Source organism: Cynocephalus volans, chromosome 11, assembly GCF_027409185.1.
Source record: "Cynocephalus volans isolate mCynVol1 chromosome 11, mCynVol1.pri, whole genome shotgun sequence".
NCBI lineage: Eukaryota > Metazoa > Chordata > Mammalia > Dermoptera > Cynocephalidae > Cynocephalus > Cynocephalus volans.
This window is the reverse complement of record NC_084470.1, coordinates 48,143,112-48,159,694: the sequence shown is the minus strand read 5'-3', so window position 1 is coordinate 48,159,694 and position 16,583 is coordinate 48,143,112. Positions and strand designations below refer to the sequence as shown.

The following is a 16,583-nucleotide window of genomic DNA, read 5'->3' as shown; positions in this document are numbered from 1 at the left end:
TAATATCTTGATGGTTGGATTGCCCACGGTCATTATTTTCTTCTTTATAGCTTTTAAAAATATATTTTTCCCAAATTTTCTCCATAATAAAAAATTTTAGTTTCATAATCTAAAAATAATTTCTTCATTAAAAAATCTTTCATAGAACACAAAGAATCAATAAAAACAGTTCTATAGGTATGATAGAACTATAGATAAATTTAAAGAAATGTTTTTATGGTGTTTAAAGTTGATTTAAAAAGAATATTTTTTAAATTTAAAAAATGAAAAAAAATAGCCCTGTGTCAATTCAAACTCTAGCTATGTTCATAACAAATGGATAACTTAATTCGATTTAGAAACAAGAGTACTGTGAAAAATAATATAATAATTGTGAGAAAGATTAATCCCAGAGGCAGAAATGTGATTTAATCAAAGAGATGCATTGCATTTATTTTCAGAATTAAATTTCTTCTATTTCCCTGTTAATGATCACTTGTCTTGTTATGTTTTTAGAGTTATAAATATCATACTGGCTATTTTCTGGTGCTTATTGGGTAATTTTATTTGGCATTAGCCATTGAAGATGAATTCCTCATTTAAGCTTTACTCTGAATGACGATGGTGGCAAGGGCAATGACCTCTCTTAAGCACCTACAGTGGTCAGGCATGGTGCGGAGCCTTTATACAGGTGACCACATTTAAGCCTCACATCCACCTCAAGTGCGGGATGCTACTATGCTGATTTTATAGATGAGAATGTTGACATTCAGAGGTGACTTTGCCAAAACACACAGATCCATTTCTGTATGACACTATACAGATCCATTTCTGTATGGCACTATTATCTGTGTTCTATTTCACTTTCTCCCTCCAGTTAACAGCATGTTTTGAAATCTTCCATCTAAAATAATTTAAGACGCTAAAGTGGAGACAAATTTTGAAATTTGTTCTTAATAATAGATTTCTAAAATGCAAGTTTTCTTTCAAGTGGCTAATGTATTTCAAAAATTGGTTGCAAAGTTAATAACAGAGATTGAGAATAGAGACTTTGTGTAAGAATGAAGAGACCTCAGTGCCTTTTGTTGACGCTTATCTAATTGGAAATAAAAATGCCTTTAGTTGTCACAAAGCAACTATAAGTTTTAAAGTGAGATTGCAGAAATGAAGGAAATTGTCAAACTTCAGCTTTGATCAGAACCCCTGGACAGTTTGTAAAAGAGATTGATTCTTACTTTGACCTGTGAAGTTCTGATTCATCAGGTCTCAAGTGGGGTCCAGGAATCTGCATTTTTAACAAATGATCTGATCTCCAGGTGAGTCTTACTCAGCTGGTCCAAAGACCACACCTCAAGAAACACCAGACTGTTCCAGGTTCAGGCTGAAACGCCCTGTTGGATCTTGAATATGGGTAACTGAAGAGGCTAGGATGTTTGCCTCAGTCCCTCCTACCCCAACCTCCAGCAGACTGTTAGTTCAACCATGAGGGTAGAGGATGTGGGCGTGAGGCTCATTCCCAGAAAAAAATTGGGGTGGGGGTGGGGGTGGGAGTATGCCAAGGATCTGGGAGAAGTCACTGAGCATATGTTCTGCTTCTGGAAGTTGATCAACTTGAGCAAATTTTAATTTTCCTTCTGGTTTTTAATAACATAAAAACCATGTTTAATCTCAAATGGGGAAGCACAAGATTATTCCAAGGGGAAAAAAATTAAGCATGCTAGCTAGACTATTTAATCCACTTTGTCAATAAACATGAATATCCTTTCTGAATTTATTTTATTCAAAAGAATTTCTAATTTTTAGATTAGGAAGGATGCAGTTGGGTAAACTTAGAGAAGTTTGAAGTGTTGGCATGGAATCCAGCTGAGAAAAGTGTCTGTTTGCCTTGTGGAGTGTGTATGGGGGTATGTATGGGTGTGTGCATGATCTCAGTCTGATGTGATAATTCCATTGCCTGGAACCAAGAATGACTCAGTAGGGAGACCATATGAATAAGACTTTGTTTTCAAGGGGTCCTCTATCCAAGACAGTTGCCTTTGTAACACTTACCTTCCCTGGGAGCCAAGCTATGTAAATGGCTCTTTACTGTTTCAGTGTTTGTTCCATAATGTCATATGGCTCAGTGGAAGGAATTGATTCAGAGTTTACAGACCTGTGTTTAAGCTCTAGCCTCGTCACTTAACAGATTTTTGTTCCCTGAGCAAGGCACATACGCTCTATAAGCCTTTGTTTCCTTATTTATAAAGTAGAAATAATGAATAATTAATCTATGAAATTCATAGGGCATGTGTGCAACCTTAAATAAAATATTTCATATATATAAGCTTTATAAATATTATGCAATGTGTATATATGACATTAAATGATGACTGATACTTATAACAATTATTGTGACCATGTCTAAGACAGTATTTTGTTCTTTCCTATCTGTGAACCAAGGGCTAAAGATAAAAGGTTCTCTCTTAAGGCACATTCTCCAAAACAGGTCATCACAATCCAAAAAAGAATAGCCATGAGAGATGTGCGTACACTTCTATGGGAAGCCAGAGTGGACTGTGCCATCTGCCAGGGTAGGGGAACGGTGGGGTTCCCCAGGGGTGCTGTCAGATGCCACTGCCCTTTACGGGCAGATGATGGCTTCTCCTGTTGCCTCTTTGGGGAGCACACAGGCCAGTGATGTGTTGGACAAACACCAGCTCCAGGGAGAAAGAACAACTTTGGGCAGAAAATGAAGAATCTGGCAACATTAAGTGAGGCATATTTCATACCAGCACATCGATGGCTTTTGATCTCTGTAAACATATATTCTGTCCACAAAGGACCAGGTAAAGGAGAGGTTGTGCGATTTACAAAATACAGTCTGTCCTAAAATGGGCATACTATGTAAGCAATTTTTACAAAATGGAAGAATGCTAATTTCAAGTAAAATTGTAAAACCAAGGTGAAACCATAGAGTCCAGTGACCCAACATCCTAATGATATTAGAAATTTTAATGACTAAAATTCATTAGATGATTTGGCATTTACCTCTGGGGGTTATTGCATTTATATAAGCAGCAGCTACTGCAATTAGATATAGCAATGGTGGGATGCGTTTGTGTCTGAAAGTTGAGGCCCAGGAAAACCACAGCAACCCTAAGTACATTTTGCATTATTAGATTCAAAAGATGACTGGGTATTTTTAATTTTGCTTCTTTTCAAATTTAGTTTTGTAAATTTATACTGTGAAAGTAATTTTACTGGAAAATACAAAAAGCCCTTAAACCAACCTTTGAATTTTTTATTTTCCTTATATTTATACTAATTTTTCACTACCACTGTACCATTTAATATTTAACTTTATTCTTTCAGTGTTTATAAAACCATCATTTAAGATGGTAACACAATATGTGAAGATCTCTGCCCTCTCTCCCAGTCTCTTCTTATTTCTCCAAAGGCAGGAGATCTGATTGGGTCACACATGCCAGGGGCTTATCACCATCTATTAAAGCTGCCTCTTTTCTCGTTCTTTCTGGGACATCTTGTCTCCTATGCCAGTTTTGCCATATGCCTTTCTTTTTTTAAAAATGTATGTATTTACTTTTTTAATCAAAATGTATCAATTGCACATATCTATGGGGTACAGAGTTACATTTCAAGACATGTATATAATGTGTGATGATCAAATCTGGGTAATTAGCATATTCATCCTTGTAAAACTTAATCTTTTCTTTGTGTTGAGAACATTTGAACTCTTCTCTTCTAGCTACTTGATAACACACAATAAATTATTTTTCTTTACAGATGCCTGGTACTGCTATATACCTCTAGAACTTACTTTTCTTATCCAGCTATAATTTTGTGTCCATTAACCAGCCTCTCCCTATCCTTGCCTCCTCCTCCCTTTCCCAGCGGCTAGTAACCACAATTCTACTAATTACTGCTAAAAGTTCAACTTATTTGTTTATTTATTTTAGCTCCCACATAAGTGAGAACATGTAGTATTTCTCCTTCTGTGCCTGACTTATTTCACTTAACATAATGTCCTCTGGGCTCATCCATGTTGTCATGAACGACAAGATTTCATTATTTTTCACGGCTAAGTAGTATTCCATTGTATGTACATATCACATTTTCTTCATCCATTCATCTGTCAGTGGCCACTCACGTTGGTTTAATACTTTGACTATTGTGAATAGTGCTGCAGTAAACACGGGGCTACAGATATTTCTTCACTATGCCAATTTCCTATCCTTTGGATAAATACCTAGCAGAGGGATTGCTGGATCATATGGCAGTTCTATATTTAGTTTTTTGAGAAACCTCCATATTATTTTCCATAATGGCTGTGCTAATTTACATTCCCACTAACAGTGTGTAATTTGTTATTTTTTGTCTTTTTAATAATATCTTTCTAAGTGGGTGAGATGATATGTCATTGTGGTTTTGATTTGTACTTCTCTGACAATTAGTGATGTTGAATATTTTTTTCATATACCTGCTGCCCATTTGTATGTCTTCTTTTCAGAAATGTCTATTCAGATCATTTGCCCATTTTAAAATCAAATTATTCATATTTTTGCTGTTGAGTTGTTTAAGTCTTTTGCATATTCTGGATATTAATCCCTTGCTGGATGGGTACATTGCAAATATTTTCTCCCATTCTGTTGATTGCTTCTTTTGTTTTGCAGAAGCTTTTCAAATGATGTGATCCCATATGTCTGTTTTTGCTTTTGTTGCCTGTAATTTAGCAGGCTTCTCCATAAAATGTTTGCTCAGAACAATGTCTTGGAGTGTTTTCTCTATGTTTTTTCCTAGTAGTTTTATAATTTCAGGTCTTGTATTTAAGTCTTTAGTCCATTTTGAGTTGACTTTGGTATATGGTGAAAGGTAGGGGTCTAGTTTCTTTTTTCTGCATATGGATGTCCAGTTTTCCCAGCACCATTTGTTGAAGAGACTGTCCTTTCCCCAGTGTATGCTCTTGGAGCCTTTGTCAAAGATCAGCTGGCTAAGATATGTGGATTTATTTCTGGGTTCTCTATTCTGTTCCATTGGTCCATGTGTCTGTTTTTATGTCAGTACCATGCTATTTTGGTTACTATAGCTTTGTAGTAGACTTTGAAGCCAAGGAGTGTAATGCCTCCAGCTTTGTTCTTTTTGCTCAGGATTGCCTTGGCTATTCAGGGTCTTGTTGCTCCATATAAATTTAAGGATTAAAAAAAAATTTCTATGAAGAATGTCATTGGTATTTTGATAGGAATTGCATTGAATCTGTAGGTTGCTTTGTGTACTATGGTAATTTTGACAATATTCTTCCAATCTATGAACATGGAATGTCTTTCCATTTTTTTTTTTTTTTTTGGTCTTCTTTAGTTTCTTTCATCAGTGCACTGTAGTTTTAATTGTAAAGGTCTTTCATCTTCTTGGTTAAATTCGTTCCTGGGTATTTTATATTTTTGTGCCCCTAGGGTAGGTGGGTGGGCCCTCCACAGTGCCCAGCTGAAGTGGGTGGCTCTGGTGGGTTCACCAAGTTGGATGGGACTGTGTCCTTGGGAGAGGTGAAAGACACCTCACCAAAGGAAGCAGGGCAGCCAGCAGTGGCAGAAGGCCCCAATCTATTGGATTTCAGCCTCAGTTGATCAGATCTTGGCCCCAGAAAATGCAAGCACTGGCTCCCTCTGTCCAGGCAGTGGACTCTGCACTGTGCTGGAATGTCTGTTTCCAGAAGTGCATGGCGCCACATAGGCCTGGGTGCCAGAGTCCTGGTGTGATAAGGGGACCCTTGAAATGTGGAGATGCCAGGGCTTTTGGGCCTCAGGGTGAAATGCACTCTGGTGTCGTCTCTATCCCCAAATGGTCACATGCTGCTGCAGCCCCGGGCCGTGGAATGGGAGGCCTCTGTGAGCTCCCTCTCTGGAAAAAGGCAGTTGCGCGAGCTCCAAGCAGCTCCCTGCACTAGGCTCATGGCCTGCAGGGGCTGCATGGTTCCCCTGCAGCTTGGATTGCCAGCGTCTGCAGCTGGAGCACCAACCATCGGGAATTCCACCCCGTTTACCTTCTCCCAGCAGCAAGGAGTCTCTCCAGGCTTCTCGCTAGACTCAGTGGGTGCTTCACTTGTCTTTCTATGCTGCCACACATCTTGGGGTGTCTTCCTCACTATTTTGCTGGATTCTGTTGTTTTCTCCTAAGCAGTCTGTTCCACACGTGACTATCCACCTTCTGTTTTGGACTTTCTTTGCATTAGAGGCAAGAGCTGGCCACCTGGCTAAAAACTCCTTCCCCACTCCTTTCTGAGACTCAGCCCAGCCAGTGGTGGTGGCGATAACAGTACGGAGGGTGTAGCTGTGGTAAGGAGCATTTTAGGTCCCTAGATCACATCTGGTACTCTGGTTCACTATGGTTTTGAGAATAAAGATAGGGCTTTAGGCCCCGTCTGCATCTCCCCCTTTGCGTCGACCTTGGGAGAGCAGTGATTGGGGATCTAGGTCCAGATTCCAGTATTCTGTCCATAATATTATCATAACCTCATCTGAACTGCCTCGGTTCTAACATTATCCACCAACTCCATCTCCTACCTTTGTTAAAATATATAGGGAAAGTAATACTTAGCATTACTGTTGTCTCATTTTCAATAACTTTTATTTAAATACAAAGGTACTTCAAAAAGTTCAAGAAAAAAGAGAATTAAAAGGTAATATGAATCTTTTCATCTTGTACCCTCTTATAAGAGGAGGGGGAATTAAACTTTTTAAAAAATCTGTTTGTCTATATTATAATTTTTCTTTAGATACTTCTTTTAGAAATTCTTTTAAATAGCCATAAAGAAAAGGCAAATCTTATTCTTTGAAGGTATATTTAAGTCATTTGGGGCCACATGTGGCACATAAAATATTGGTAAATTTAGGTAAAACAATTTTTTAAAATTGCATATCAAATACAATTTTAAAGTAATGACTAATTTCTTTGTGGGACTTAGAAACTATCTTTGAAGACAATTCTATGAAAGATATTCAAAATGTATTCTGGGCAACTCTACTGGACAGAGCTAGTATTAAAATTACTAATGCATTTTTCATTTTATGCTTCTTTTTTGGGTAAGCCTCATTATTTTCAACTACAAGCATTTGTTGCCTTGGGAAATATTAGAATTATACTAGTAATGCAGAAAGAAAGAGAAGTAAGCATTTGACTTCTAAAATTGGAAATTGAAGTCTACTAAGAGACTTTATTGGGAGAGAAAAGAAATTTCTAGTTTCTAATTCACCAAGTCCTCCCCTAATATATCAAGAACAAGCGCAGAGGTCTGAGCATATTATTTTACTCTGTAGTGAGAATACAGGACATGACATGAAGGGAGCTGCAGTCAGAGAAGAAGGGGTGGTGGGAAGCCACTGTCTGCTGGGGAAAAACAAAGAGAGGAAGAGTAGGACAAAGAGTCAAGCTGTGAGTTCCTGTCTCTTTGTCTCTATCAACATTCCAGGGATGAGATGGAAGAGTAAGAAACAAGAGGCTTACAGACACACAGGTGCAGGGGGTTCCTGACTTCTCAGGAAAATGGACATTATAAAGAACTCCACATTCAACATGGTACTGCAGCAAGATGGTGCCAGACAACTCTAGAGCAGATGTAGGGAGATGTCCAGCTCACAGGCTGGAGATAGTTCCTGGTTATGTATGTTTTTTCCATGTCTTGTGCAGTGATGTGAAGGTGTCATGGGGTTCAGAGAACAAGCAGAGAGGCTTGGGGTTTGGGCAAGGAGACCTATGAGGGGTGCTTATGACTGGAGGCGAATGCAGGGAACCCTGGAACACAGTAGCAAGTAACAGCAAAGGATTCCCCAGAGACCAGGAAGAATGACCCCCACGTTGGTGAACACCCACGCAGAGCCCAAACTAGAGTAGCTGCCTACGTCAGAGACCAGTGGTCCTCAGAGAGAAGCATGGGGACCAGCTGTCCTCACCCTGCCACCATGAAGTCATGGATATTTCCTCTTGTGAGCAGATTGCTCATATTTTGGTTTTGCACGTTCAGGTCCCAGTACACTGACATCATAGGTGTGAGTACACAAGTATCTTGTCTCAGAGTGAATACTTCGACTGTGTCCCCTCTCATTCAGACTGTATGTCTTGTTGTGTTTGTTACAATAACTGCTGCTCTATTTTGGTCATACCTGGTGTGTGCTGTGTGCTTCTCTTACCTGATTCTCCTTCAGTGTTATCTGCCCTTGTTCCTTACACCCGAGGAAGGTTCTAACACATCTGAAAATCTTCTCATTTTCTTGTACTCTCTGAACAAAGTTGGCTGGAAAGAAGCCAATCCTATCTTGAATTCTCCCCTGAAAGGAAAAAAGAGGAATGCATCCACAATTGTTGCATTTATTGTCATTATGTTACCAAATGATTTTTTTTAAAGAACGAGAAATGCTTACTTTCCACCAGTCTTCATTAGAATCCTCTAGAAGAGTAATCATGTCTCCTGGCCTGAAATAAAGAATGAATGAGTTGGATGGGGAAGTAGAGGGAGAGAAAAAGAAAAATATGATACTTTAAAGTTGGAAGTAGTAGTTTTTCATTTGTACAAATAATCCTAAAGTAAGTAGAAGTAAAGTAAACATGACTTTTACCAGTTCTTTCCACCCAAGAATATAGCCTTATTATACAAGGAAAGGAAGCATAATTTCTGTACTGCATTTTTAAAAATAACTCTTACCTTTATTTTTATACATAAATGATCATATTTTTATTGCAAAACCCCCAAAATTTAGAAGTTGATAAGTTTCAAGGTACAAGCCCCCCTTCATCTTCTGTCCCACAATCCTCCTCCCATGTGCTCCCTGTGTGTCCTTCTAGATGCACACCTCCCCATGCACTGAGATTTATATGTAGATATGTATATGTAGTTTTTTGTTTAGTATTGACATCTAGAATCAGCCATTATCTTTATCATTATCTATATCTCATCTTCTCGGTGCCTTTTCGAAACTAGCACACTTTTGCTTAATACCACTTTCCCTGCCTGCCACCTTTTATCTTTTAAGTTGATATAATTTTGCTTTAGATTTGTGTACGTGTGTTTTTACATTATTCATCAAGAATTACTTGGGTTTTACTGAAGGCTTACGTGTTTTTGTTGGTGGTGCTGTTGTAGAGGTGGTGCTTATTTGCCAGTTCTTATTTTATTTTCACATCCAGGTGTGTGTGTGTGTGTGTGTGTATGTGTGTGTGTGTGTGTTTTAATTCTTTTGCTCAGCACTTACTGAAGCTTTTACAATCTGAAGACTTTTTTTTTCACTTTGGGAAAAATTTCTCTATTTCTTTTATTGTTTTCTCACATCCATTTTCTCTCTTCTTTCCTTCTGGAACTTCTAGTGAGCACATGTTAGCCTTTCTGAATTCACCATCCTCTACTGTGTCTTTCTTACACATTTACCATCTTGTTTTTTCTCTATGTTCTTAAAATTTTTCTCAATTTTATCTTCCTAATAATTTATTTTATATTTTGGCTTGTCTCTTCCATTATCTACCATAATACCGAGAAATTTTTTAGAAACAATTTTAGAAAACACTTTTAGAAAAAAAAAATCAATTCTCAAGGACTCTTTATTGTTTTCTGCAAGTTTTCTTTCTTATTATTTTTTATTATTTTCTGAAAGATTTCTGAAAGTCACTTTTTATCATGGATGCAATATTATAATGGACCTTTCTGAGGATATATATTTTAAAACCATATTTCTTTCCTTTACTGAATTATTTTTTTGCTCCATGAAACTTCTCCTTCATGTCAAGGATGTTTCTTGGTTGTCTCTTTTTATTAATGACCGAAAATGGAGGTAGGTGAGTGTGGGCCGCTGGGCAGGCTTGTCTGCTATTACATACATCTGGTCTCTGTCATGGGTCTTTCTCCCAAGCTTGAGGGCTGTTTACAGGCTCTGTTTAAGGGAGGAGAGTGCGTCCTTTGATGCATCTCACTGTTGGTTACTTGAAAGTATAGCAGGCAAGCAGTTGGATGCCTCCTACCACTATCTCAATGGCTGAAACAGGAGAGTTTTCTTAACCTGGTGAGAGTGAATGTCAGTTTATTTTTCTCCTAAGTAGAGCTGCCTTTTCTCCCTACCCTCTAGAAGGTCTAGAGGTTCAGAGTTATCTCAACACACTTTTTCTTCTTTCTTAGCCTTCTGTGCCCACATAGGAGCCCTCCTTAGGCATGGAGTTTCCTTTCTTTAGGAATTGGAGTGCAGGTATTGGTTTAATTCTGGAAACAAATACCATTGCTGCCAATTGCTCATTATAAGCAGTCATGTGGTATTATGAACACTGTTGGGAGTCTAATATTTTGCCACAGTTACGCTGTGTAATAAACAGTCACAAAACCCCAATGGCTCACTCACATGCCTGGGTGTGGCTAGCTTTTGGTTGGGGTGATGTCCCTCTATACCATGTTTCTCATGCTCCGGAAGGCCAGTTTGGACATTCATGGCAATAGTAGAGGTTCAAGGGTAGCAAATGGAAACATGCAAAACACATAAGCCCTTTGAAATCAAGCCTCAGAATGGATACAGGTCACTTCTGCCTCTTTTTATTGGCCAAAGCAAGTCACAAGGCCAGTCCCTACTCAAGAGATGGGGTAGTAGGCCCCACCTCTGTAGTGAGAGACTGCAGAGTCTCACGGCAAAGGGCATGAATACAGGGAGGGATGATGAATTAGGGCCCTTAATGCAATCCACCTGCTGCAGACCCCCTCCTACTCTTCAATGGGTTTGCTGTGTGGTTAGGGTCTCTTTGAATGTGCTCCTACATCTATTTTTTCCTGAGCATTCTTTGATCTCTGGTCATCTTCACTGTTGTCAACTCAATTGCATTTGCTGCAGTCTGCCAGGAAATTCCCAAGATTTATGGTTCTCTCGTGGCAATCTTTCTTGGTTTTTTTTAGTAGTATTGTTATAGGTGTATTCTTAAAAAAAGATATTTTTTTTCCCGTTTTTAGGAATTGGAGCAAGAGGGGAAGTAAATTTGTTTGCTCCTTTTGCTATTCTGATTCAATCTCCTTTGCTGTCATTTTCAATTCTCAGTTAATATCTGTCTTCATCGGGGATTCCAAATATAACAGGCTTGTTGCACCTGAAGCATCACACACAACTGGTATTTGGTATCTCAACAGTCACAATTTCATGCTGATGCTACAGAGAGCAAGATGGCTGAAAATCACTCTTTCCCACGGGAAGGATTTAATTAAGTAGCAAGGATGAAAGTCAATGTAGAAAAATCTTCTAAGCTCCAGCAGATTTTATTTAACCCAATAACCTAAGAAGCTATGTGTTAGTATCAAATATGGTGATTTTGCTGACAGTTTGGTAGAAATTGTAAGTAGGGAAAAAAGTTCGAGACTGGGGGAGCTGTCTCGATCTCTGTAGTGTCAGCATGAAACTGTGACTGTTGAAATACCAAACACCAGTGGTTTTTTTAACTGCTCCTAAGGGTGAAAGAGGGTGCTGCCTGAATCCAGCCTCTGTTTAGCTAGAGACTCATTCTTTACTGTGCCTAGAGGTGGACAGTCCCCGAGAGCATACCCCATGTTAACTGAACTACACATTAGAATAAGGCACTCACTGGAATAAAGCTATGATTTTATGAGAAATACCAGGCATACTCCTGACAGCATGGTGAGGATTCTGTGTTTTCCTATAAAAGAGCTCCACGAGGATCAGAAAACTGCTTGGTGAGTGAGAACAGTAAAATTCATCCATTTATTATTTCTTTTTTTGTTGTTTACCTACTCATTTGACAAATATTTATAGAATGTGGGCACTGAAAGAGCCATTTTACTAGGCACTGGGTTTACTTTGGTCAATATAATTCTCATCTGACTTAATATTCTAGTGAGAAAAATGGATAATAAACAAGTAAATAGATAAAACATTTAAAAATATGTAAATAATAATAAATATAGCATATGTATGTATAATTAATAAATATATAATTGCAAGTTGGCATAAGGGCTATGAAGGAAATAAAGAGATGTAGCCAAAAAGAGTAAGAGTAGACTCCTTTTGAGATTACTCAAATACTTTAAGCGTGTGGCAGAGACAGTTAATATCTCTTTTTCACTATAGGGTGGACCTTGCCCTTGCTCTTGGGTAGCACTTGAATCCAAGACAACAACTCTCTAACATTTGGGTCAGCAGGCCTGTGGCTGGTGGGACTTTTACTGCCCCCATGCTCATCCAAGCATCACCCGACAACCCCTCAGCATTCTACTCCACTGATCTTGTGCTCAGAATCCTTTCGACTCTGGGCTCTGGGTGGTGGATCTGAGTATGCGTGCAAGATAAAACCATTCTGTGAAATAGAACTTAAAAAAAAAATGTTATCTTGATCCAGTTCTGAGGCCCTAACTAAAGGCCAGTGAGTTACCCTTCTTAAGCAGATGATTAAGTCCACACCCCCAACCACTTCCTTTATCAGGTCTCTCACACTCTAGGCTACTATGTACCAGCCCTATTCACCCACCCTGGAGCCAGGTACCAGACAAGGAGGGACACGCCCTATGCCCTAGAGCCTGTGGAAATCTGGCAGCCCTCACCACTTGCTGTACTAAGTGGCCCACTATAGCTCAAGCCTGTGTTACCTTGACTCTTAGGTGCAGCCCCTGTGTGGCTTTCATGGTTGCCATTCACATTTGACTGAATTGTCTTCTTAACCCCTTTTCAACTTAGTTCTCTCCTCCAACCATGGTGTTGGTGTGCTGCATCCTGCCACCAAAAAACTAAATCAAAACTTTCTGCCAACTGGTTCTGCTGAGGAAAAGCCTTGCCACTGGTCCCAGAGGTGCTTAAAGTTCTTCCCTGGTTGTTCTGAGGATGGACACTGCCAGCACACGATTCTCTGCCTCCAGCTTCTTCATGCTTCTGTGGCTGATGGGGCCCTTTCCATGGAATAATTCTTTACTTAGGTTGTCACACTGCAGGCACGTGTGGGGAAAGTCCTGCTCTGGCCTAACAATTATTTTTCTTTCAGGTGACTTTATGTTCCTGGTCTATTATGTGTAGATTTTGTAATTTAACTCTTTCTTTATTTTCAAATTCTTGGGACCAACTTGGTAGACCACCAAATACTTAAAAAACGTTCCCTTTGCTTTTTTTTTTTTAATGTAAAAAGGTGTTTATTGCCCCATGATGTAATAATAAAATAGTGGAAACAACTTAAATGTCCATCAGGATTTTAAAAAGAAATTGTGATCTAGTCATAAACCAGAAAAATATTGCCATGAAAAAGAATGAATTGAAGTTTAGGTACAGTATATTGTTTTATTTCTATTCTTTAAAATTTTTTATTCTTTTTTTTTTTTCAGCTCACCCTCATGAGTGAGGACATGCAGTATTTCTCTTTCTGTGCCTGGCTTATTTCACTTAACATAATTTTCTCTAAGTTCATTCATGTTGCTGCAAATGGTAGAATTTCATTCCTTTTTATGGCAGAGTAGTATTCCATCGTGTATATATGCCACATTTTCCTCATCCAGTCATCTGTCAATGGACATTTAGGTTGGTTCCAAATCTTAGCAATTGTAAAAAGAGCTGCGATAAACATGGGAGAGCAGGTATCCCTTCAACATGATGATTTCCATTCCTTCGGGTATATAGCCAGCATCAGGATTGCTGGATAACACGGCAGTTCTGTCTGTAGTTGTTTGAGGAGATTCCATGCTGTTTTCCATGGGGGGTCTGCAAATTTACAGTCTTACTAACAGTGTAGGAGGGTTGCCCTTTCTCTGAATCCTCCCCAGCATTTGCTATTCTCTGTCTTTTTGGTAATGGCCAGTCTAACTGGTGTGAGATGATACCTCAATGTGGTTTTGATTTGCATTTCCCTGATGCTTAGTGATGTTGAGCATTTTTTCACGTGTCTGTTGGCCATGTCTGTTGTATGTCTTCCTTTGAGAAATGCCTATTTGGCTCCTTTGCTCATTTTTTAATCTGATTACTTGTTTTTTACTATGTAGTTTTTTGAGTTCCTTGTATGTTCTGGATATTAATCTCTTGTCAGATGCATAGTTTACAAATATTTTCTCCCATTCTGTAGGTTGTCTTTTCACTCTATTGACTGTTTCTTTCGCTGTGCAGAAGCTTTTTAGTTTGATATAATCCCACTTGTTTGTTTTTTATTTTTTGCCTGTGCTTTTAGGGTCTTATAAAGTCTTTGCCCAGTCCTACTTCCTGAAGTGTTTTCCTTATGTTTTCTTTTAGTACTTTTATTGTCTTGGTCCTATATATAAGTCTTTAATCCATTTTGAGTTGACTTTGGTATATAGTGAGAGGTACGTATCTAGTTTCATTCTTCCACATATGGATGTCTAGTTTTCCCAGCACCACTTATTGAATTGCAGAGTCAGTTCTTTCCTCAATGTATGCTCCTGTGGCTCTTGTCAAATATCAGCTGGCTATAAGTATATGGGTTGATTTCTGGGTTCTCTATTCTGTTCCATTACTCCAAGTGTCTGTTTTTATGCCAGTACATGCTGTTTTGTGTTACTATAACTTTATAGTATAATTTCAAGCCAGGTAGTGTAATGTCCCCAGCTCTGCTTTATTTTATGTTTGTATGTATGTATGTATGTATGTATGTATGTATTTATGCATGCATGCTCAGGACTGCTTTGGCTATTTGGGGTCTTTTGTTGTTCCATATGAATTTTAGGACTGTTTTTTCTAGTTTGTGAAGAATGTCATTGGTATTCTGATGGGGATTCCACTGAATCTGTAGATAACTTTGGGAGTATGGACATTTTCACAATGTTAATTCTTCCAATCCAAGAGCTTGGAATCTCTGCCATCTTTTTATGTCCTCCTTAATTTCTTTCAGCAGTGATTTGTAGTTCTCACTGTAGAGATCTTTCACCTCCTGGTTAAATTGATTCCTAGATATTTTATTTTTTTGATGACTATTGTAAATGGACTTGCTTTCTTAATTTTTCTGTGAGTTCATTATCGGAGTATAAAAATGCTACTGAGTTATCATGTTGATTTTGTATCCTGCAACTTTAGTGAAATTGTTTACCAAATCTAAGAGTTTTTTGAGTCTTTAGGTTTTTCCATACATAGGATCATGTCGTGTGCAAACAGGGAAAGTTTAACTTAGTTTTTTCCAGTCTTGATGCCCTGTATATCTTTCTCTTAACTGATTGTTCCAGCTAATACTTCTGATAGTATGTAAATAGGAATGGGCACCCTTGTCTTGTTCCTGTTCTTATGGGAAAAGCTTTGAGCTTTTCCCATTCAGGATGATGTTGGTGGTAGGTTTGTTATATATGGCTTTTATTGTGTTGAGATACTTTCCTTCTACACCTAATTTGCTGAGTCTTTATCATGAAGAGATGTTGAATTTTGTCAAATGCTTTTTCTGCATCTGTTGGCATAATGTTATGGTTTTTGTCCCTGATTTTTTTTTTTTTGATGTGATGTATCAAGTTAATTGATTTGCATATGTCGAACCATCCTTGCATCCTTGGGGTGAATCCCACTTGATTGTGGTGTATAATTTTTTTGATGTGTTGCTGTATTCTGATTACTAATATTTTGTTGAGGATTTTTGAGTCTGTGTTCATCAAGGATGTCAGTCTGTAGTTCTCTCTTTTTGTTGTACCTTTGTCTGGTTTTGGTATCAGGGTGACACTGGCCTCAAAGAATGAGTTTGGGAGAATTCCCTTTGTTTCAATATTTTGGAATAGTTTGAAGAAAACTGGTATTAATTTCTCTTTAAAGGTTTGGTAAAATTCAGCTGTAGTGCCATCCAGTCCTGGACTTTTCTTTGTTGGGAGACTGCTGATTACTGCTTCAATCTTGTTGCTTGTTATTGGTCTGTTTAAGTTTTCTATTTTTTCTTGGTTCAGTCTTGTTAGTTATTATGTGTCCAAAAATTTATCCACTTCCTTCAGGTTTTCAAATTTGTTGGAATATAGTTGTTTATCATAGTCTCTAATGAGTCTTTGTATTTCTGTGGTCTTGGTTGTAATATCTCAATTTTCATTTCTGATTTTTGTTATTTGGGTCTTCTTTTTGTTAGCCTAGCTAATAGCTTGTCTATTTTGCTTATCTTCGTAGAAAACCAACTTTTTGCTTCATTGATCTTTTATATTGCATTTTTGGGTCTCTACTTCATTTAGTTCTGCTCTTATCTTAATTATTTCTTTCTATCTACTAATTTTGGGATTAGATTGTTTTTGTTTTTCTAGTTCTTTGAGGTGTCGCTTTACATCGTTTATTTGAAATCTTTCTATTCTTTCCATGGTAGTGTTCATTGCAATATACTTCCCTCTCAGTGCTGCTTTTGCAGTATCCCACAGTTTTTGGTCTTTTGACATGTCTTTTTTCCCTGTTTAATTTCTTCTTGGACTCACAGGTCATTCAGGAGCATGTCATTTAATTTCCATGTATTTGTATAGTTTCCAGTTTCACTTGTTATTGAGTTCTAGTTTTAATTTGTTGTCTTCTGAAAAGATGCTTCAATTGATTTCAATTTTTAAACATTTGTTTACCTGGAGAATGTTCCATAAGCTGATGAGAAGAATGTATATTCTGTAGCTGTTGGATGAAATATTCTGCAGATATCTGCCAGGTACAATTGACTTA

The 16,583-nt window shown here is 38.0% G+C and overlaps 1 protein-coding gene across 3 annotated transcripts in view; it reads right to left on the bottom strand.

Moving 5' to 3' along the window:
• STAC (SH3 and cysteine rich domain) overlaps positions 1–16,583 on the bottom strand; it is a 164,507-nt gene that overhangs the window by 15,521 nt on the left and 132,403 nt on the right. For all 3 annotated transcript variants that reach the window (XM_063115031.1, XM_063115032.1, XM_063115033.1), the window contains exons 9-10: positions 8,388–8,439; positions 8,157–8,294 (exon numbers count right to left, since the gene is read on the bottom strand). In XM_063115031.1, coding sequence (XP_062971101.1) covers positions 8,157–8,294; positions 8,388–8,439 — 190 coding nt within the window. The remainder of the gene's footprint in view (positions 1–8,156; positions 8,295–8,387; positions 8,440–16,583) is intronic.